At 40.1% G+C, this 23,380-nt stretch overlaps 1 protein-coding gene across 3 annotated transcripts; it reads right to left on the bottom strand.

The window, feature by feature from the left end:
- Positions 1-1,246: 1,246 nt before the first annotated feature.
- LOC114478321 (membrane progestin receptor delta-like) lies at positions 1,247-20,650 on the bottom strand. 3 transcript variants are annotated; one of them, XR_003675839.1, is made up of 9 exons: positions 20,515-20,650; positions 16,773-17,032; positions 16,382-16,509; positions 15,941-16,146; positions 6,263-6,389; positions 4,918-5,014; positions 4,179-4,326; positions 3,585-3,778; positions 3,353-3,476 (listed from the first exon to the last, which is right to left on the bottom strand). XR_003675839.1 is itself a non-coding variant. In XM_028471315.1 (8 exons), exons 1-8 carry the CDS (start codon positions 20,600-20,602, stop codon positions 3,238-3,240), a joined length of 1,293 nt encoding a protein of 430 aa, XP_028327116.1. In that variant the 5' UTR covers positions 20,603-20,650; the 3' UTR covers positions 1,247-3,237. The 3 variants fall into 3 exon arrangements, 2 of the variants coding, with proteins under 2 accessions (XP_028327116.1, XP_028327117.1); XM_028471315.1 differs by lacking the exon at positions 3,585-3,778 and having other exon boundaries at positions 1,247-3,476; XM_028471316.1 differs by lacking the exons at positions 3,585-3,778; positions 20,515-20,650 and adding an exon at positions 19,241-19,379 and having other exon boundaries at positions 1,247-3,476.
- Positions 20,651-23,380: the final 2,730 nt, after the last annotated feature.

Here is a 23,380-nt window from a genome sequence, read left to right as displayed (position 1 = left end):
AGCCTCAGTGAGGAGCATCATCAAAGTCAATCCTTCCTTTTGTTCCATTTACTGTAGAAAATACCAACAATGTTCTGACCTTACCTTTGCTGAAGGTCTGGTAGCTCAGGTGCAGCTGTCGATTTTCCTCAAAAAAAAAAAGTCTTTATCGTCCTAGTGCTGTCATCCTGTCTGTAGTGTTATCCCGCCCACTAGCTAGAGAACGCAGCAGCAGCGGTCACATGATATCAATTCCCTAATGCACTGTGAACGTACGTATAGCGTTTAGCATAGCACGGTTATGTCCAAAGGCAGCGTAGAGAGCTGACTTTTTACATAAATGGTTTTCAACTTGGGGAACTGACTGAGCTTGCTCATAAAAACACGCTATGGAAACAGAGGCAGAGCAGCAATGTGCCTTTGGGAGAAGGTGTGGCCTCCTCCTGGCTCCTCCTCCAGCCTCAAAGCGGATCGAGACTGCAGCGTCTCTGCCGTACCAGGAAATAGTGATGTTTAGTCATTTGGGCTATGAAAAGCACAAAATGCTGACACTTTCAGACTTAATAGGTACTGTAGGCTATCGAAAATGGAAAAATAAATCATTTATAATTATATTATAATTAAAACAAATAATCAAAATATCAATTCACCCTTGGGTAGGCACTGCCTACCTTGCCTACCCTGACTGCACATCACTGATCCTAGGCATTGGTTTTAGGGCGACACTCTCTTGAAATGCAAATTAATACTTTTTTTTTTTTTACTATATTCATCTGCCCTTAACTGCATGTGGGAATGTACAAAAAAAATCTGTTCTCTGTTTTAATTTACATAATAAAGTTTACCCCTTCTTGGGTTTTAAAACAATTTTTCTTTGTGACTTCTTCATTTTTCTTTATATGCAACATTAGGTGGAAAAGTGGTGGAATGGGTTTATAAGTGATGAAAATGTCTCATGAGTGGAAAAAATGTGCAGAAAAGGAATTAAAATGTGATGTAGAAGTGTCAGAAATGTGAGAAATGTAGCAAAAATACATTAAAAGGAGCAAAAATATGGCAAGAAAAAGTGATGAAAAAAAAGTTTGGTGTCGTTGCAGAAAAATGGTAAAAAAAAGGGCAAAAATTTGCTCAAATTGAAGGCATCTGGTGACCCCCCCCAAAACCTCAAAGTGCTTCACTTCAGTAATTTTCTAGTGTAAATTCTCTTATTCTGTATGAAATACGTGATTGTTGAGTTATTCAACCTTAACAACAATGAGCAGCTTTGTTGGTAAAAGGCTTCTTTTATTACACACGAAACATCAATACATCAAAAGAAAAACATCAAAATGTTAAAAAAAAAAAATAAGGCACCAGGGAATGTATTTTTGCTTCATATTCAGAGACTTCCTGTTTGTGTCGTTTCCAGTGTGACATTGTCTTTGAAAGAGAAACAGTAGTCGTGGATCAAACGGTTTCCCTGCTAACTGGTGACCAACGTCCTCACCCGACTGTTCCTGACAGGAGAAACAAAGAATCCTACCAGGGGGAAAAACGTCACTAAAACTGACATGTAGAAGATTGAGCAGAAGAATGTGAATGTTTTGGTGTTTATTTTGATGTCCCGTGATCACAACGTAGCAGGGTGACCAGTCAATCCATGACACCACGTTCAGAAGGAAGGAAAATAAAGGAAATGATGTTTAAAGATCAAAGTAAAAATTTTGTCAGAACATTCTAGTCATTTTTGATCCACTGCAGTCACAACGTAGCAGGGTGACCAGTTGATCCATGACACCATATTTGGAAGAAGTCCGCCCTGATTTAAGTCAACAAAATTCAACATTATCGCCAAGAAAATGTGGAAAAAAATGTATTAATTATCAAGAACATAAACAGTTTTGTCGCAAATACGTGGACGGACACAAAACCTGCAGCGAACTTTGCCGTAAATATTTGGATATTATTAGCACCAATTGTTATAATAAAAAAGTGCTTTTTCAACCCATTCAAGGCTCTGAAGAGCGACAATCGTTATCAATGGAATGATTAAAGAAAGAAATGGAGTGTGTAAAACCTGTTTTCATCATGTACCCCCCACCACCACCACCAGGGGGCGATAAGTGCAGCCTTAAACACGTGAAACACCACAGTGGGCTAATCGCTAATAATCATTAAACATCTCAGCAGACATTTCAAAGTCACGTACGTTTTCTTTCCGTCTGTCGCTCGGTTTGTGTTAGTGAGTTTTGTTTCCCTCAAAAATATGTCAAAAATGTGGACATTTTAATTAAATGTTTTAAATTTTATTAAATCTGTAACTCTTTAGGTGTTTTTTGTTATTTTTGTTCTTTAAAACCTGCGTTTAATATTGTTGAGAGCATGAGACTAAACTTTTTTTTTTTTTTATTAAATATTTTGATATTAAAGCAACGCATTTTATCTATCCTACTTGTGACCACTAGGTGGCAGCATTGGCGCTATCAAGCCAACAGAAAGTAGGGGAATAAGCTCCACCTCTAACTGCACAATGAAGCATATAATAACAATAATAATAATGAAGAAAATAATCATTAAAAATAATACAGAACAGATACAGTATATTAAACAATACGCTTGAGAATATTAAATAAATGTACAATTTTACAGGCAAAAAACTTTCAAATGTCAAAGCAAAATGTTGTTATAAATAAGTAAATGAGTCTATAAATAAATAAAACGTGTTAATCTAGTGGCGAATGTTAACAAAAGTCTAACGAGGCATTAAAAACAAAAGTTAACACTATATATATATATATAAATATACACTATATATAAATATATATACAGATTTTATATATTTATATACGAGCCAATAAAAACCTTATTTCTTGTTACACATGCCGACGCCTCTCCACTCACATCCCATCCAATCACATCCAACATCTCAGAACTGCCGTGGGGTTGCCATGGTAGCGCTCTAAAACAAACGGTACCGTTTTTTATGCACTTGTGCGTGTTTCTCTCCTTTTTTATGAAGGAAACCGATCAGGGCGGAGCAAAAACAAACAAACAAATAAACAGTAACTAATGACATCAGAGGTGGGGGGGGTTAAAGGGTGTGTGTGTGTGTGTGTGCGTGTGTGTGTGTTAAGGCAAGAGTTTGTTACGTTGCATAGCGTCATATGACCCGGCACCGTTTTTCCCAGCGTGCAGGTCGTCAGCTTCAGCGACATCACTTCCTGTTCCTCTTCCTGTGGGAATGTCATCACTTCCTGTTCCTGTGGAAAGGACAAACCTTCAGCGTTGGGAGCGCGCCGAGTGGTACGACGTCCACATCAGCGCTGCGCTGAACACGCCGATGATTCCCAGGTTGAGGATGAGGCCGAGCAGCAGCGCCCCCAGCGTTCCCAGTAGGGAGGGCGCCCCCTGCTGGGCCAGGAGCCACGCCTTTCTGGACAGCATGTCAGCGAGGACCCCCTCCATCTGGAAGTGGGTCCCCACCACAGCGCTGACGTGGAACAGCTGGTGACTGTGGCCTATGGAACAGAAAGAGGAACAGGAAGTCAAGCTAACATCACTCACAGACTAAGGGAAAGAATCTGTGACCCTCTTTAGAGCCCCATATGTTGAGAAGCATTACTCACATCCTGTCATGTCCCATGTATCCTGAGTGTTAGGTGCTAACATTTAGAAGAATAGATCTGTTCCTGTCCTTACAGACATATAGAGAATAGATCTGTTCCTGTCTTAAGTCTCGCCTGAAAAATTGGCGAGAGTAGACGGGCGCAATGGGGGCGGGGCTACAAATCTGCTGCCAAGTCGCACAACTTGACTCAGTCTGAGGACAAAGGGGAGAAGATCAGTCTATCAGATATAAATCTATATCTTTCATAAAGCATGTCATCAGTAAATGAAATGATTAATTAATCCATTAATAATCTTCTTTCCTAAACGCAGCTGTCAGATCTGCACCAACCAGGATCTTCTAACAATGGGCAGGTCGTTTTCTAGGAGATCTGATTGGTCAGGAGGCGGGGCTTTAGCACTCGCCAAGATCCTAGCCAGAGAAAAACCTGGTCCCGACCAGGCTAGTCGTTCAGCCTAAGTTACCATGGTGATACCTTGGTGACATTAGGGAGCTTCGTAGGACAGCACACACTGATTAAATCCTGGAAGTTAGCGCAATAAGATCTCGCTTCGTAGCATACCCCCTTAGTGTGTGTGTGTGTGTGTCGTACCAAAGTAGTCAAAGCGTCCCGGGTACAGCCTCTCTGGGAGGTGGGCGGTGAACAGGAAGCAGGTGAGGAAGGCGAAGAGCAGGTGGTAACAGTGGCTGTAGAGGGCGTCGCTGGAGCTCATGGTTCCACCACCACAACACAGCAAGAGCTGAGGGTCAACAATCACACAATTACACACAATTACACACACACTTACACAATCCTTACAGGGATTATCCTCCTGCTCAGTGGATTATCAAAGCCAGGCTTTGTTATGTAACCAACGCCGATCAATGAAGATTTACTATTTTACCAGGTTCTTGTAATCAAATAAATCAAATAAAAAATAAATGAAATACAATAATTTAAAATAAGATTCTCTTAATGTCAAAAAATACTTTGTTTAATTCTTAAACCAATATTTTTCCTGTTTTATTCATTTATTTACCTTTTATGTATTTATAAATAAACTAGACTTATTTTACTTCAGTTTTTTAATATAAGTTGATATTTTATCAATTTATTTTGCTTTACTTTTTTTGATGTAATGTTGCCTGAAAAATTATCATGTATCAATAATAATAATAATAATATCAATAATAACACCAACAATGATAATAAAATCTGCTACATTGAATTATCCTTCAAAATAAGAGCACGGAATATGTTTGAAGCTTTTTATGCATAAACCATCAACCTGTCCCCTTGAAAACAGGTCTACGACCCACTTTTTGGCACAAGTTGATCTTAAGGGACTCACCCTGTAGAACAGAGGCACCGTGTCGAACACGAACGGGAGGACGAAGGCGGCCGTACGCAGAGCTTTGCTCCTCTTCGCTGACTGAAGCTCTAGAAACCTGCAGAGGGACGCACACACGTGTCACATGACTTCCTGATCCAGGTGATCTTTGGAGTCGGTGAAAATGTTCTGTGAATTTTGTTGTTGATTTTTGTCTGTTTTAGAGTGTTGTCGTGTACTTAATGTGTGTTTTAGAGTGTTGTCGTGTACTTAATGTGTGTTTTAGAGTGTTGTCGTGTACTTAATGTCTGTTTTAGAGTGTTGTCGTGTACTTAATGTGTGTTTTAGAGTGTTGTCGTGTACTTAATGTCGGTTTTAGAGTGTTGTCGTGTACTTAATGTCTGTTTTAGAGTGTTGTCGTGTACTTAATGTGTGTTTTAGAGTGTTGTCGTGTACTTAATGTCTGTTTTAGAGTGTTGTCGTGTACTTAATGTCTGTTTTAGAGTGTTGTCGTGTACTTAATGTCTGTTTTAGAGTGTTGTCGTGTACTTAATGTGTGTTTTAGAGTGTTGTCGTGTACTTAATGTGTGTTTTAGAGTGTTGTCGTGTACTTAATGTGTGTTTTAGAGTGTTGTCGTGTACTTAATGTGTGTTTTAGAGTGTTGTCGTGTACTTAATGTGTGTTTTAGAGTGTTGTCGTGTACTTAATGTGTGTTTTAGAGTGTTGTCGTGTACTTAATGTGTGTTTTAGAGTGTTGTCGTGTACTTAATGTGTGTTTTAGAGTGTTGTCGTGTACTTAATGTGTGTTTTAGAGTGTTGTCGTGTACTTAATGTGTGTTTTAGAATGTTGTCGTGTACTTAATGTGTGTTTTAGAATGTTGTCGTGTACTTAATGTGTGTTTTAGAATGTTGTCGTGTACTTAATGTGTGTTTTAGAGTGTTGTCGTGTACTTAATGTGTGTTTTAGAGTGTTGTCGTGTACTTAATGTGTGTTTTAGAGTGTTGTCGTGTACTTAATGTGTGTTTTAGAGTGTTGTCGTGTACTTAATGTGTGTTTTAGAGTGTTGTCGTGTACTTAATGTGTGTTTTAGAGTGTTGTCGTGTACTTAATGTGTGTTTTAGAGTGTTGTCGTGTACTTAATGTGTGTTTTAGAGTGTTGTCGTGTACTTAATGTGTGTTTTAGAGTGTTGTCGTGTACTTAATGTGTGTTTTAGAATGTTGTCGTGTACTTAATGTGTGTTTTAGAGTGTTGTCGTGTACTTAATGTGTGTTTTAGAATGTTGTCGTGTACTTAATGTGTGTTTTAGAATGTTGTTGTGTACTTAATGTGTTTTAGAGTGTTGTTGTGTACATTGTTGTCATACCTGGAGTAACAGGAAAGGCTGGTGCAAAACACAGAGTTTCCCACGGCGAAGGGAACAAAGTGCTGATGGAGCCATGTGTTGATCCACGGATCAGGCATGACGTAGTAACTGTAGCTGATGGCACATCCTACACGCACACGCGCACACGCACACACACACACAGTTACGCAAGGCGCGTGGCAACGTCTTTCACCAGTGCAACCAGCAGGAAATATGGCACCCAAGTGGCACAAACGCCTGAAAGTTGTTATATTTCACGAGAAACAATGACAACAGGGCAACCTGCAACACTAACAAAGTGGATAGTTCATCAAAAGGAGGCAATACCACCAGTACGCACAAACATTTGCATACTTAGCAGCACGCGTTTGGAGTGAATCTCAACTCAACAGTACTAGCTGTGGATACTACAGCTGATCACTAACTAACTCACCCTATCATGTTAACACCATTTCCCACATTATAAAACCTGCTATTACTGTTAACGTTAAATTAATGCCATGTCATGTATTTCATTTAGATGACCATGACAAAGGACAGAGTCTGATTGGCTCAGAGGCTGCAGTACTCGCTCTAGTTCACATTGTCTGTCTCTAGATTCTCCTAGAGCAGTGGTTCCCAATCTTTTCACAGTCCCGTACCCCTTCAGACATTTAATCTTAAACCATGAACCTACTTCTTTTTTTTTTTTTTTTTTAATTAATCTTTTTTCATTTGGGAATACAATGGTATACAAAAAATTATACATAATACACATACAGTATTTCCCATCATTTTTTTCTTTTACAATGAACATAAAACTCAAGGCCCTGAAACAAAAGCCAAACAACAAGAACAGTGTCTCTGATAGGAAATATACTGTAATAGTAATGTATATTAATACAATAGTACAAAAAACAAAACAAAAAATGAATAATAAAAACACAAAAATAATAAATAAAATCAAAATACAAATTTGACATAAATTAACCCAAGTGAAGTCACGTCCAAGTGGTTAACTGTGATGAATGGTTGATTGGGTTACAACAATGCAGAAAACCGTGGCATTTGTAATGGTAACCTTCACGAATAATGCTAATAAAACAATAATAATAATAATAATTAAGAAAAAATAAAAAAAAATAAAAAGGGGGGGGGGGGGGGGGTGCGGTGGGTACTGGCAGCATGTAGGGGAGTCAGTCAGGGGGCAAGGTTTTCAAAAATGTAAGTAGTCCGTGAAAGGTTTCCATTTACGAACAAACTAAGCAGTGTCACCTCTCAGCCAGCAGGCAAAGGTGGTTTTGGGGATTTCCAAAGGAATAAAATACATCGTCTTGCTAACAGAGATGTAAAGGACAATATATCTGACTGTAGGTGGTTTAGATTAGAAGAATCAACAGAAAGGCCAAATATAACAAAGAAGGAACCCATTTTAATGCATTTCCCCAGAACTTGTGACATAATTGTGGAGAAGTCGCTCCAGAATTTCTGTAAGCTCGGACATGAAAAGAACATATGGCTTAGAGTACAGGAGGAAGCCTGACATTTGTCACATTGATCTGTAACATTAGGGTGTATTAATGAACTCTGTGCAGAACTTTAAATTGTATTAATCCCAGCCTAGCACAGGGTGTGCTCAAACGTATATTATTGATGGCCTTATCCCACAACCGATCTGTAACTGAACACCAAACTCCTGTTCCCAAGCAATGCGAGGTTTGGAAACCGAGTGGCCATCAAATGACAATAACTGGAAGTATATTTTAGATATTAAAGCTTTCCGGCTGGGTTTTAGTGACAAGAGATCCTCCCATGGTTGGTCAACAGGGAGAGAGGGCTAGCATGGGAATAGGCTATTTCTAGAATGTTTTAATTATTATTCTTTTTCAAATTTAACATCACAAACACAACAATCCTGTATTCTATACTTGAACTTTCTCAAATAGAAATCTAGTTCAAATACAAATATCTGAGCTGGTGCATCACTTTGTGCACTAGTCCTGGCAACAACAAACATGATCAAAAGATCATTCTGGAAAGAAAAAAAGTCTCAGGAGATGCTAAAAATGTGTGATATTAAAATGGGGTCACGACCCAAAAAAGTTGCAAACCACTGATGTAATGTGATAAACAATGTAGCCGTACAATGAAATTAGTCTCTGAATTAGTACCTATCCTGTTGAGAAATATTATATATTAAAAATAATAATTAAAAACTAGAACTGCAAGCAGTTATAAAAGGGGGCCAAGCCTTCCCGCGCGACTCGGCCCCCAGGTTTTACTGATCCTGTGGAAGTACGTCATGAAGGATGACGGGCTTGTGGCGAGCGTCAGGACATAGGCCAACGTGCCATTTGCTGTGAACAGGTGGATATGAAGTTTTGGAAGATGTGATTTAAAATGTGAAAGTTACAGGACAAAATGTGTTTGCACCCATTATAGCTGAAATAAATGTTTGTTTATTTTATGTTATTTTGTGATAAGCCACACCCACTTTGACCAATTGCAATTCAATTTGAGATAAGGTCCCAGGAGCGACACAAGGTCGTACCCACCAAATTTGGTAAAAATCAGTCTTGCCATTTAAGAGATATAAACTCCATTATTTGCAGCGCCCCCTAGTGGCGTGAATATTTTTACTGCATTTTAGTTTTTAATTTCTATAGTTTTTATTATTTCCAGTCATCTCATGCCTGGGGAGGGACAAAGACTGACACTTTATTTGAGTTTTTCCACTCTCTCACTCAAGTCCCCCCTGTAGTGCCATTGTGTAACCCTAGGGGTACATGTACCCCCATTTGAGAAACCCTGCTGTAAAGTAAGCTACCCTCCAACGTCTAACAGCCCCCCCCCCCTGAAGACTTTCAAATCCTGCATTAAATCAACTTTTAATCCTTGGATTTTAATTCACCTGAGTTTTTATTTATTTATTTATTTGTGTGTGTGTGTGTGTGTGTGTGTGTGTGTGTGTGTGTGTGTGTGTGTGTGTGTGTGTGGGGGGGGGTTCTTAGCCCTGTTTAGATTTCTTTAATTTCATTATTTTATTATTTGTTAACAAAGCAGCAGCAAATCATCATTTAGAATGTTGTGTTGATTGTCACCAGGACAACAGAAATGGATTCTGGAAAGTGTTGCTATGGTGACTGTGTAAACATTCTTTTAGTTAAAATCAGCTGCTTTGAAGTACGCCTTCAGTTTGAATTTGATCAAACAGCTGTTGCTACAGACAAGACAAGATTCATTTGGAAAAACATCACAGAACAACTGACATGATGGATAAGAAGAACGCACACAGAGATCGCTACCATCCTAGGGACCAGAGACCTAAGAACGATTCATCTGAGGCTATGCCTCCAAAACATCCAGCCAAGGCTCCCCCTCAGAAGCCTAAAATCTTCAATAGCATGTTCCTTCATGATCCAACATGTTTACCTGGTCGTCATGGAGGACAAGTTAAAAGATCGAATGGGGTTGGTCCAGGAAAGAAAAAACAAAACAAGGAGGAGCGAAGAGCTCAGAAACAAGCCAGAAATCGGGCTGCACACCTCCTAGCTCTGGAAGATGCCACCACTGAGTCTGTGGATGGTAAGAGGTCTGAAGAACAGGTGAGGATTCACAGAGAACCTGAAACCTCCACCTCACACCTTGAGGACCATGTGAAGCTTCCTGGAGAACCTGAAACCTCCAACTCAAACCTTGAGGACCATGTGGAGCTTCCTAAAGAATCTGAAACCTCCGCCTCACACTTTGAGGACCATGTGGAGCTTTCTGGAGAAGCCGGAACCTCCAACTCATACCTTGAGAACAATGTGGAGCTTCCCGGAGAAGCTGGAACCTCCACCTCACACCTTGAGGACCATGTGGAGCTTCCCGGAGAAGCTGGAACCTCCACCTCACACCTTGAGGACCATGTGGAGCTTCCTGTAGAACCTGAAACCTCCACCTCAAACCTTGAGGACCATGTGGAGGTTCCTGTAGAACCTGAAACCTCCACCTCACACCTTGAGGACCATGTGGAGCTTCCCGGAGAAGCTGGAACCTCCACCTCACACCTTGAGGACCATGTGGAGCTTCCTAAAGAATCTGAAACCTCCGCCTCACACTTTGAGGACCATGTGGAGCTTTCTGGAGAACCCGGAACCTCCACCTCACACCGCGAGGACCATGTGGAGCTTCCCGGAGAAGCTGGAACCTCCACCTCACAATTACTAGACTGGTACCTGGCCCAACTCAGACTGGCTCTAGATGTTTCCAGAAAGGAGTTCCATGAGCAGAACATTGAAAACAACGTTCTGAGGGCCGATCTCAGGCAGGTGCAGGAGAAACTCAAAAGTCAAAGTGATGAACACGACCAGCTGTTGGAGGTGAACGCCAACATGTTAGAAGTGGTGAAGTCAAAGGAGCAGGCCTACTGCAGTCTGGAGGAGCAGGTGAAAGAAAAGGTGACCATGCTGAAGAACGCCCTGGTCACAACACAGAACCAACTGAAAGCCAAAGATGTGGAATTAGAACAAGAGCGTTCCAGCCACGCTAAAAAGAAACCTCTATGGAAAAGAATCCACCAGTGGTTTACCAGGAAAACCAAACATTAGAACAATATAAACCTCATGTTTGACTCTTTATCTCTATCCCCCCCATGATGATTTAAAACGTTCCTCTCTCCTCTCTTTATAGTCTTTTCTCCTTTGAATGCAGCAAGAAACTTTATTAAAAAAAATATAAAAGAACAAATGAATAAACAAAATGTTTCTAAAAATAATTGTTGTGTTGAACTGAGTTATTAAGTTGGGTCAGATCATGAAAATCATAGTATAATAACTTTTTTCCTCAAGAATTATGACTTTAAAGTGAGAAGTGTGACTTTAACGTCAAAAATCTGATATTTTTATGATTTTAAATTCAGAATTCTGATTTTTTTCCTCAGATTACCAACATAAGGGAATTGTTATTGAACTGCACACTTTTTTATTAATCTCTCAATGAACAATTTATGTCAAATTTGTGTTAAATTCTGTTAGCTCCATGATTTTTAATTCACTTTCATTCCATCATTGTGTTCAATTGTTGTTTTTTTACATTATTCTGAACAAAATGTTGTAGTTGGACAAATGGGGCAGGGGCGCAAATCATGGTGGGGGGGTGCAGGGGTCGTGTCCCCCCCCAAAAAAAAACCCATTGTGAACACAAATTAAATAAATATTACATAGGGGCCACAAGAACAGCCTCAGACGACCCGGATGCTATATGCGGCCGTTGACCTGAGACAGGAGGTCTTTCCTCTCCGGAAGACGCCACGGTGTCCCCCACAAGAGTTTGAGCAACAGTGGGAACCATGGTCTTCCTGGCCAGCACGGAGCAACTAGAAGCAGGCGGAGACCACCCTGCTGGGCCCTGTGAAGCGTTGCTGGTATGAGGGGGAGTGGCTCCTAAATAGATTCATTTCTATAGTTTTTATTATTTCCAGTCATCTCATGCCTGGGGAGGGACAAAGACTGACACTTTATTTGTTATTTTTCCACTCTCTCACTCAAGTCCCCCCTGTAGTGCCATTGTGTAACCCTAGGGGTACACGTACCCCCATTTGAGAACCCCTGCTGTAAAGTAAGCTACCCTCCAACGTCTAACAGCCCCCCCCCCCCCACTGAAGACTTTCAAATCCTGCATTAAATCAACATTTAATCCTTGGATTTTAATTCACCTGAGTTTTTATTTATTTATTTATTTATTGGTGTGTGTGTGGGAGGGGGGGGTTCTTAGCCCTGTTTAGATTTCTTTAATTTCATTATTTTATTATTTGTTAACAAAGCAGCAGCAAATCATCATTTAGAATGTTGTGTTGATTGTCACCAGGACAACAGAAATGGATTCTGGAAAGTGTTGCTATGGTGACTGTGTAAACATTCTTTTAGTTAAAATCAGCTGCTTTCAAGTACGCCTTCAGTTTGAATTTGATCAAACAGCTGTTGCTACAGACAAGACAAGATTCATTTGGAAAAACATCACAGAACAACTGACATGATGGATAAGAAGAACGCACACAGAGATCGCTACCATCCTAGGGACCAGAGACCTAAGAACGATTCATCTGAGGCTATGCCTCCAAAACATCCAGCCAAGGCTCCCCCTCAGAAGCCTAAAATCTTCAATAGCATGTTCCTTCATGATCCAACATGTTTACCTGGTCGTCATGGAGGACAAGTTAAAAGATCGAATGGGGTTGGTCCAGGAAAGAAAAAACAAAACAAGGAGGAGCGGAGAGCTCAGAAACAAGCCAGAAATCGGGCGGCACACCTCCTAGCTCTGGAAGATGCCACCACTGAGTCTGTGGATGGTAAGAGGCCTGAAGAACAGGTGAGGATTCACAGAGAACCTGAAACCTCCACCTCACACCTTGAGGACCATGTGGAGCTTCACTGTGAACCTGGAACCTCCACCTCACACCTTGAGGACCATGTGAAGCTTCCTGGAGAACCTGAAACCTCCAACTCACACCTTGAGGACCATGTGGAGCTTCCTAAAGAATCTGAAACCTCCGCCTCACACTTTGAGGACCATGTGGAGCTTTCTGGAGAAGCCGGAACCTCCAACTCATACCTTGAGAACAATGTGGAGCTTCCCGGAGAAGCTGGAACCTCCACCTCACACCTTGAGGACCATGTGGAGCTTCCCGGAGAAGCTGGAACCTCCACCTCACACTTTGAGGACCATGTGGAGCTTCCTGTAGAAACTGAAACCTCCACCTCAAACCTTGAGGACCATGTGGAGGTTCCTGTAGAACCTGAAACCTCCACCTCACACCTTGAGGACCATGTGAAGCTTCCTGGAGAACCTGAAACCTCCAACTCACACCTTGAGGACCATGTGGAGCTTCCTAAAGAATCTGAAACCTCCGCCTCACACTTTGAGGACCATGTGGAGCTTTCTGGAGAACCCGGAACCTCCACCTCACACCTTGAGGACCATGTGAAGCTTCCTGGAGAACCTGAAACCTCCACCTCACACCTTGAGAACCATGTGGAGCTTCCTAAAGAATCTGAAACCTCCGCCTCACACTTTGAGGACCATGTGGAGCTTTCTGGAGAACCCGGAACCTCCAACTCATACCTTGAGAACAATGTGGAGCTTCCCGGAGAAGCTGGAACCTCCACCTCACACCTTGAGGACCATGTGGAGCTTCCTAAAGAATCTGAAACCTCCGCCTCACACTTTGAGGACCATGTGGAGCTTTCTGGAGAACCCGGAACCTCCACCTCACACCTCGAGGACCATGTGGAGCTTCCCGGAGAAGCTGGAACCTCCACCTCACAATTACTAGACTGGTACCTGGCCCAACTCAGACTGGCTCTAGATGTTTCCAGAAAGGAGTTCCATGAGCAGAACATTGAAAACAACGTTCTGAGGGCCGATCTCAGGCAGGTGCAGGAGAAACTCAAAAGTCAAAGTGATGAACACGACCAGCTGTTGGAGGTGAACGCCAACATGTTAGAAGTGGTGAAGTCAAAGGAGCAGGCCTACTGCAGTCTGGAGGAGCAGGTGAAAGAAAAGGTGACCATGCTGAAGAACGCCCTGGTCACAACACAGAACCAACTGAAAGCCAAAGATGTGGAATTAGAACAAGAGCGTTCCAGCCACGCTAAAAAGAAACCTCTATGGAAAAGAATCCACCAGTGGTTTACCAGGAAAACCAAACATTAGAACAATATAAACCTCATGTTTGACTCTTTATCTCTATCCCCCCCCATGATGATTTAAAACGTTCCTCTCTCCTCTCTTTATAGTCTTTTCTCCTTTGAATGCAGCAAGAAACTTTATTAAAAAAAATATAAAAGAACAAATGAATAAACAAAATGTTTCTAAAAATAATTGTTGTGTTGAACTGAGTTATTAAGTTGGGTCAGATCATGAAAATCATAGTATAATAACTTTTTTGCTCAAGAATTATGACTTCAAATCAGAATTCTGACTTTTTTCCTCAGAATTCCAACATAAGGGAATTGGTAATGCAATGCACACTTTTTTATTAATCTCTCAATGAACAATTTATGTCAAATTTGTGTTTAAATTCTTTTTTTTAGCTCATGTACCCCCTTTCTCTTATTTCTGAATCCTAGTACCCCCTTTGTTCAGCTACAACATTTTGCATAGAAAACTATTTAAAAACAACAATATAACATAATGATGAAATGAACGAGTAATAACACACATTTTAAAGAATCTAACTTAGTAAATAAGTGGAAAGAAACAGTATTTAATGCAGTGGTTAACAACCTTTTTTAGATCGTGACCCTATTTTGATAGTTTTCAATCATGTTTGAGATCAGATATGTATTTATTTTTACTGCATTTTAGTTTATAACTATATTCACAAAGTGAAAGTATAGAAATACAGTTGTTTAAGATTGTGTTGTTTTAATAATAATAAATATAACTAAAACTGCAAGCAGTTATGAAAGGGGGCCAAGCCTTCCTGCGTGACTCGGCCCCCAGGTTTCGTGGAGCCCGTGGAAGTACGTCATGAAGGATGACGGGCTCGTGGCGAGCGTCAGAACACAGGCCAACGTGCCATTTGCTGTGAACAGGTGGATATGAAGTTTTGGAAGATGTGATTTAAAATGTGAAAGTTACAAACCAAAATATGTTTTCACCCATTATAGCGCCACCTAGTGGTGCATTTTTTGCTATGGGTGATCTGTGTGCTCTTATATATGTACCCTGTAAATTTCACAGCCCTCAATATAATAATTCAGCTGAAATAAAAGTTTGTTTATTTTTATGTTATGTTGTAATAAGCCACACCCACTTTGACCAATCGCAATTAAATTTGAGAAATGGTCCCAGGAGCGACGCAAGGTCATACCAACCAAATTTGGTGAAAATCGGTCGTGCCATTTAAGAGATATAAACTTCTCATATTTGCAGCGCCCCCTGGTGGCCATGAGAAAAACTTGAGCAAGGATCTCAGATTTCAGATTTAGTGTTGACATTTATTTTGACAGAGATATGCACCAGTTGTACATTTTTTAAAGCTAGCTATAGAACTTAACCCAGTAAATATTCAAGCATATTTTGAGCCAAAAAAATTATTTCCTCAACTTTAGATCACGTCCAACTGAAAACTCTACGTGCCAAGTTTCACGCTGACTAGACAAAATACCAAGTAGTAATTCTAAAAAGTAGGTTTTCCAGTATTTGAGATTTTGCTCCGACAAAAGTTTCGGCGGAAATGGGCGTGGCCTAGCCCAGGTGATTCAGTGCTATTCAGGGAACATCTGGATATGAAGTTCTTAAATATGCAACAAATGATGTGGGAGTTATGGGCCAAAACGTGTTGACCTTTGTTATAGCGCCACCTGCTGGCGGACATATGTGAGTTATTGCATCCAAGATACACGGGGGGTCTGGACCTACCCCCCAAAGGGCATCGCCTACCTTGCACGGTTTAGCCTGCAGCACCTCTTTTACCGGGGGAAACATAATAAAAATACAAGTGAAAACAACAGGGTTCCTAGCACCCCTGGCCCCGCGGGCTTGGCCCTGATCATTGGTGCGCTGTGATTGGTCAGATACCAATGTTTCATAAATCACGTTGGTCCTGTCGTACGACACAATGGAAACCGATCGGCTGCGTTGTGGTTCCACAGCAGTTACGGACTGGGTGGAAACTGGGAGCAAGGCGTAGGTCACATGGTCGGTTCTTACCGAGGCTGTAGAGGCTGAGCGCTCCGTAGTCAAAGAAGTAGCAGACGTGTCGTGACTCTGGGGACATACTGCTGAAGGTGTGAGCACAGCTGGAGGTGAACGGGTACACACAGATCAGCAGCATGTAGATCAGCAACGGCCACGTGTAGCTGTCGCTCAGCACGTTCATAGAGGAGCAGAGAGCGCACAGACGCCACAGGAAGTACCTGCAGGACAACAGGAAGTCAACACACACACAGCAACCTGCACGCCTTCTGTCCTCTGTTACAGATGTATAAAGATTAGATCTGTTCCTCTCCTTACATACATATAAACAATAGAGTGATTTTTGTGTCTTTTTCTGTATTTTGTTCATCATTAACATTGTTATTATAATTATTATTATTTAGCATTTAGATGATTTGCTTGTAATAAACATGTTTAATACAAAACGTTACGCACCATGTTGGCAGGAAGTGTGTCCAGATGTTGAGCGTCTCATTGGTCAGTTGGAAGCTGCTGAGGACGCAGTCTAAGGCTGAGCTGTGAGGGCGTCTGTAGCCGGAGATGATGCTGTCCTCCCTGAACACCTGTGCACGCACGCACAAAAATTTTTTGCTGTGATTTAGTGAAAAGTCTATCATTTTTAAATGTTTTTGTATCTTACTATATTTTAACCACTTTTTCTTGCCACATTTTTGCTAAATTACTCCCATTTCTGACAATTCTTCACATTTTTCCATTTTCAAGACATGTTCAGCACTTCAAAACCTTTCTTCCACTTTTCCACCTAATGTCACACATGTTGACCCATTATTTTCACCCTATTCCAAACGTGTGGTGGCGTGCTCACCTTGGGGATCTGGTGGCTGTGGAAGAGTTGGGGCAGTTTGATGCTCAGCATGTCTGCAGACAGGCCCACGGCCCCCCTCCCTCGCTGACACACTCGGCGGCTCAGAACCAGCCAGGCCAGGTAATCGAACACAGGGATCCTGGACCGGTCCGGACCGTCATGCTCCCACCTCAGGCAGCGGCTCCAGGCCGCGCTCCACCCGCCGTCATCACCGTTGCCCCCGCCGCCGGCCACCCCGGTCCCCCGCCACACTGGAAACACTGCACAACAATGACATCATTGAGCGTCCGCACTGAGGATGAAAACTCAACAGATTCTTCATTAAGATGTTATGGTTTATTATGACGTAGCATCATTATAAAGTTATTTCTCACTCACTAAAGGGTTATTCCACGTCATTTCAACGAATGGCCCATGCACTGACCTCAAAAATACAGAAAAATTACCAAAAAAAATACACAATCCACTCAAGATGACTTTAAAATGCACACAACGATAGAAAATACATAAAGTGACCCCAAAAATACACAAAATGACACGAAAACATACAAAATAACAACAAATATACACAAAATGGCCAAAAATACACAAAATGACACGAAAACATTGACATTTTTAGTTTGATCGCATGAATACTTTTTGAGATATGGACAATTTAATGAGGGAGGCATGTGTTGATTTTCATGCGTCCTTATTTTTCTTCCATATCTCATGAACTGGTTTTGCTTGTTTGTTGGTGCTGTGGGTCATTCTTTTTTGTGTTTTTCTTTTCTTTCTTTTTGTGTACTTTTGTTGTTGTTTTCTGTAATTTTGTACATTTTTTATTTAGTCGTTTTGTGTATTTTCATTTTGTGTTATTTGAAGTAATTGTGTGTGTTACTGTTGTCGTTTTAATCATTTTTGTGTATTTTTGGAGTATTTTCTGTATTTTTTTTTTCTTTTCTTTTCTTGCAATGTTGTAATTCTTTGTATTTTTTTTCTAATGTATTCTTGCTTTGGTTTTGTGTATTTTTCTGTCATTTTGTACGTTTACTTTGGGGGGCCACCAGCTGCCCATGTGTGGTCTCTAATAATAAACTCAGTGTATGTTTTTGGGGACGTTTTCACTGTCAAACATCGACGGACAAACGCCGTCCTCTGTTTGGAGGAAGAACAATGTGTGATTGTAGATCGTCCTCGTGACACGCGGCGAGCTGAAGAATGACAGCCATTGTGGCAGCACACGCACACACACACGCACACCTTTGCTTCCACTGACCAGCCACAACAACACAAGACTGTAGTTTGGATTTCATCAAGAATTAAAACGTTAAAAAATGATGATGATGATGAAGAGGAAAGGACACTTTAACGATGGTGAGGAGGAACATGTTGTTCCTGGTCATATGAACGTTTCCTCCTCTGCCCAGTGAGGCCCAGCTGCATCAATCCACCGACGCTGACAAAGTGAAGCTTTGTGACGGAGAAACTGGGCCAAAGGACGGTCGTCACTGGACGGAGGAGAGCCCCACGCACGCACGCACACAGACACGCACACACGCAGAGATCTCATCACGCTCAATGAAAGCGATTGACATCGACGGTTAGAATAAATGGAACACTTAATAAATAAATATATTTAACAAAAATAATCAAATATGAAATAAAAATTTAAAAAAATGGAATAGTACAAAAATAAGGACCTAGACAAATAGATAAATGCATGCAGAACAGATAAATATAAATAAATACATGCAAAAATAAACATCAAAATATGTAATTGATAAATCCAAATAAATCCAATAATATGATGTAAAAATTTTAAATATGAACACTACAAAAATAACGAAATACACAAATAGATAAATGCATACAAACACATAAATATAAATGCATGATAAATACATAAATTACAAAATAAAAAACAATATTTACAAATAAAAAAGAATGAAGAAATTAATAGATATAACAATAAATGAATAAACAAAATCCTATCCTAGTTTTAATTTGTATTGAAATGTTAAAAGTTTATTCCTGTAAACAATACGTTTCGTTTTAATTGAGTTATTATGTTTTATTTACTTTTAAATGTTTGTTGTTGCTACAGTATCATTAGAAATGATAATTAAATACAGAATAAAGCACATTTATTTTTTATTAAAGATGATAATAAATCACGTTATTATTTGTTATATAAAAGAGTTTTGTACAAACATGTGTAGGATTAGTTTTAAAAGTCAAACTTTAGAGAGTTTTAATCCCATGATGCTGATGCTGATACTTCCTGATGAGGAAGGAAAACACGTTGGTCACATGACTGTTCCTGTTTCACAACCACGCGCTGACTTTTCCTTATTATTATTTTAAACACCTTTACTTAAAAACACTTTTAGGGAACGTGTGGAAAACAAACTTCCCTGGGAACAAACGGGAGTTTCATCTTAAACTAAATCCTTTAACTGTCAAACAAACCAAAAGTCCAAACTCACCGCGATAGTCTGGCATGGCTGAGCGGAGGGATCCGAACCCTCGACCTGTGGATGAGCTCCGACACAGCGCGTGTTCCTCAGTGAAATGATGAGAACCGAAGCACTCACTCCTCCAGTTCCTTTAACAATCCGCTCCGCCCTCAGCCAATCAGCGGTGCCGCTCGCTGCTCACAACAACACGAGCCATGTGTGTTTAAAAAAAAAAAGAAAAGAAAAGAAAAAAGAGCCATGTGTCTTTATGACGTCACAAACCCGCGACGACGACAAAACCGAAAAATGTCGAAGTGAAGTGAAACAAAATTAAAAATATTCTCCCATTATGTCAAATTACGAGATGGAAAGTCATAACTATGAGAAAGTAAGTCATAATTATGAGATATAAAGTCATAATTATGAAAATAATTTTTAATGTAAATTTTAAAAATTAACAAAAAAATGTGACAAAATAATATTTTTGCAATAAAAGACTTATTTATGGAGTTCTGTGTGTGCGTTTTTGAGGTCATTTAGTGTGTTTTTGACTTGTTTTGTGTATTTTTTTGGTGATATTGTACATTTTCTTTTCATTGTGTGGTGCCACATTTTCCATGAAATTAGCACTTTTGTTGCACCTCGTTTGTGTGTTTCGCCTCTAGCGGGCGCAGTTCTGACTCTACCCGGGAGAGATGCACATATTCGGACTAGGGCGGAGCAGACTACCGTAGGGCAGACCTTTCCACTGATCCAAACACTTTGGAAAACCAATGACTTCCACACTGCTCTCTCCCATAGACACAGCACAAGGAGGCGGAGCCCTTCCCGCGCGTGGGCGTGGTTCCAGCGCCTCTATAACTGACACGCCCCCCCAGCGTCTCAGAGCAGAGAGAAATGCTTGATTCCATGATTTTGAAACATAATTTGATACATATGTTTTTTTTTTTCATCTTTCATATTTAGCTCAGTGGTCAGTGACATGTTTCTGTGGTGTGACAAACTCATAACACACATTTAATTCTGCTTTACACAGACTTTAACTAACTCAGAAAACAGCCACAAGATAACTCAGTCACAAGTGGAACCGTAACACCATCTGGTACGAGTTAAGATCAAGATGAGCAAAGACGATGGGACTGTGTGTGTGTGTGTGTGTGTGAACTCTTTCAGGACCATCAGCTCACGCCGTTCATTCAACGTGCACACACACACACACACACACACACACAGTATGATTTCCACACTGGGAATAGACGTGGATGATTGGTTAGTTCTGAGACTAGAAGCTAAAGGTGACTTACACACGTGTCCCACTGAGTCCAGGGTCCACAGCTTTAACTCGTGTCTTTTCTGCATCTTTGGACTGAGTGTTCCTTCAGAGTTCTCCATCCAACACTGGGAGCTTTATCACCCTCACCCTCACCCAGAACCAGTGGCACTGGTCCTACTGCTGGTCATACTGGGCACTGAGCCCAGAACACTGGGGGACAGTCAGGGAAAGCAGGCCTCCATTCATCACTTTTACTTTGGTAGAAAAGTCTGAAACGTAACGCTCTTATTTTGAAAATCCATCACACTGCTCACATGTACTCAAACAGAAAAAAAACAAGTATTTGTCTTTCAAATTCATCAAAAATATATTTTTAAAAAATCCACCTAAAAGCTTGACTGGGTGATGATCATTGTAATATTTAAGAACAGAGGTTCTCAACGTGTGGTTCTGGATCTAAAAGTGGGTCAGGGAGTTCTCAACCTTAGGGTTGTGAGATATTGGGAGAGGGTCGCAAGATGCCTTCAAGAAACCAGGAATATTTGAGCCATTTTTATCCTGTTTCTGTAACTCCACCAAACTCACCATATTTAAACATATTTTCATCACTTTTTCTTGCCATATTTTTGCTCCTTTTCATGTATTTTTGCTAAATTACTCCCATTTCTGACACTTCTACGTCACATTTCAATGTCTTTTCAGCACATTTTTTCCACTTTCCAGACATGTTCAGCACTTATAAACCATTTCACCACCTTTCCATAATGTCACATATTATGACCCATTGTTGTGACTTTTAATCATATTTCATGCTTATCGTTGCCAATTTAACCACATTCCCTATTTGTCGTGCCCATTATTTACCAGTTTAAACTAATTGCTCCAATATTTACACTTTGAACCCTTTTTACCACTTTTTCTGTCTGTTTTTATTCACTCTAATTTGCAAATTTTAACCAATTTCTGTTGGTTTTAAGATCCAGTTTCATCACCTTTTCTGGTCACTTTTAACTCATTTTATTAGTGATTAAAACCAGGATTTCCATCTTTAAGATGACTATAATAATAATAGGCAAACTGCTTCTCTCGTCTCATTTTTCAGCATGTACAAAAAAAAAAAAATAAATAAAACTTCTGTGAATGCAACCATGTCGGAAATAAACTGAATAAATAAATAATAAACGTTCCTGGATAACAGTGGATATTATTCATATGAAGAGACGTGATAAACCGCACATATGTCCAGGCTGTGAGAAAAACCTGAACCAGCAGGAAAGACTTCTAAGATCTGATCAACAATAATAATAATAAAATGCAGTTCTTGTCTCAACTCCAGCATGTTTATTGATTCACATGAAGATGCCGTACAGCTGTTAGACCCATGGGAAGAGTTACACGCAGCTCTCCATCCTGAAGAGGCACAAAGTGACCCACACAGGAAAAGCCTTCAAACATTTAAAGAATCTTAAACGCTGTCTGAGAGACCATACGTCTGTAGCACCTGTGGGAGGAGCTTCTTTTGGCCCCTTCACCTGAATGAATGCCTATGGGGCGCCGATTGTAAAGTTGTGCATGCTAAAATAAACAGCAACTTTTTGCAACAAACCAAATTATGTTGTCAATGTTAAATCTAAATTTTGTTAAATTAAATTCAAATCTAAATGTTAAAAATGAAATCTAAATGTTGAATATTAAATTCAAATCTAAATGTTAAATAATAAATATAAATGTTAAATCTAAATGTTAAACATTCAATTCAAATGTAATGTTAAATATTAAATCTGAATCTAAATGTTAAATATCAAATCTAAATATTAAAATACAATATATGAATCCAAATGTTAAATAGAAACCTTAGATAATAAATCTAAATGTTAAATATTAGAGGACCCATATTATAAAAAACACTTTTTTTTTTACGGTCTCTATATCTATAAACTGGTTCTCCCTGAGCCTGCCGACTCCCAGAATGAGGAAAACAAACAATTCCTGGATGGTCTCAGCAGCCCACCCACTGGTAAAACAGCACTCCTACAGGCTATTTAGCTTCAGCTCCTGCCATGACATCACCAAAGGACTCATTTACATAGTCCGACCTCCTCTGAGCGATGATAGGAGACGTGAGACTGTGGTTACGCCATCAGTGGTTTAAAACTAGAATGCCCGTTTACATCGTGTATTATGGTACATTCGTCAGAAGTCAAAAATTCTTTGAAAATCAAATTGCTTTCAGCAAACATCACCACATTCTTGCTCTATAGCCTCCCAGGTAGCGCTAGCTAATTTTCAACGGGATTCACTGTAGCATTTGTGAGTAGTTGGTAGAATAACCCTGTACAGTACTGTATGTCAGAGGTTCCCGCAACGATACAAAAATAATTATTTTTTAATTTACGACTTTCTATGCACTCAATTCATAATACAGAGAAACTCTATACCTAATTTGAAAATCTGCATAGAAGTACCTGGGAGGCTTTAGAACAAGAATGAGGTGGAGTTTGTTGAAAACAATTTGATTTTAGATAAATTTTTGGCTTCTGACAAATTTACCGTAATGCGCAATGTAAATTTGCATTTCAGTTGTAAACCACTGATGGTGTTACAGCAGTGGAACAATCATCTCTGAAGTGAAGTGTGGTGTGTCCAGCAGACCATCACCTTGAATGGATTATTCCTGTAATCACTAAACGAGATGATAAGAGCGACTTAGCAGCTCCGCCAATCAACACATAATGCTGCTGCGCGGCGCACACACACACACTTCATGAAACAGTGTTTTTCTGACTCACAATCACAATAGCTACTTAAACAGCCACGCGTTTTACTGTAATGTGCAGTTTTTGGGCTGAAAACAATAACAAGAGTGTGTGGATAGTGTCTGCAGACACGCCCACTCA

The sequence above is a fragment of the Gouania willdenowi genome, chromosome 16 (assembly GCF_900634775.1).
Source record: "Gouania willdenowi chromosome 16, fGouWil2.1, whole genome shotgun sequence".
NCBI classification, from domain to species: domain Eukaryota; kingdom Metazoa; phylum Chordata; class Actinopteri; order Blenniiformes; family Gobiesocidae; genus Gouania; species Gouania willdenowi.
The sequence above is the reverse complement of the archived record's forward strand: the minus strand, read 5'-3'. Positions and strand labels throughout refer to the sequence as shown.

Excerpts from the sequence above, each read along its gene's own strand:
- LOC114478321 (XM_028471315.1), bottom strand. The coding sequence starts at position 20,602 with ATGGAGAACTCTGAAGGAACACTCAGTCCAAAGATGCAGAAAAGACAC. Across the intron at positions 16,147-16,381 it reads ACACACTTCCTGCCAACATG|GTACTTCCTGTGGCGTCTGT; the intron begins GTGCGTAACGTT and ends GTTGTCCTGCAG. Across the intron at positions 5,015-6,262 it reads AGCCTTTCCTGTTACTCCAG|GTTTCTAGAGCTTCAGTCAG; the intron begins GTATGACAACAA and ends GTCCCTCTGCAG.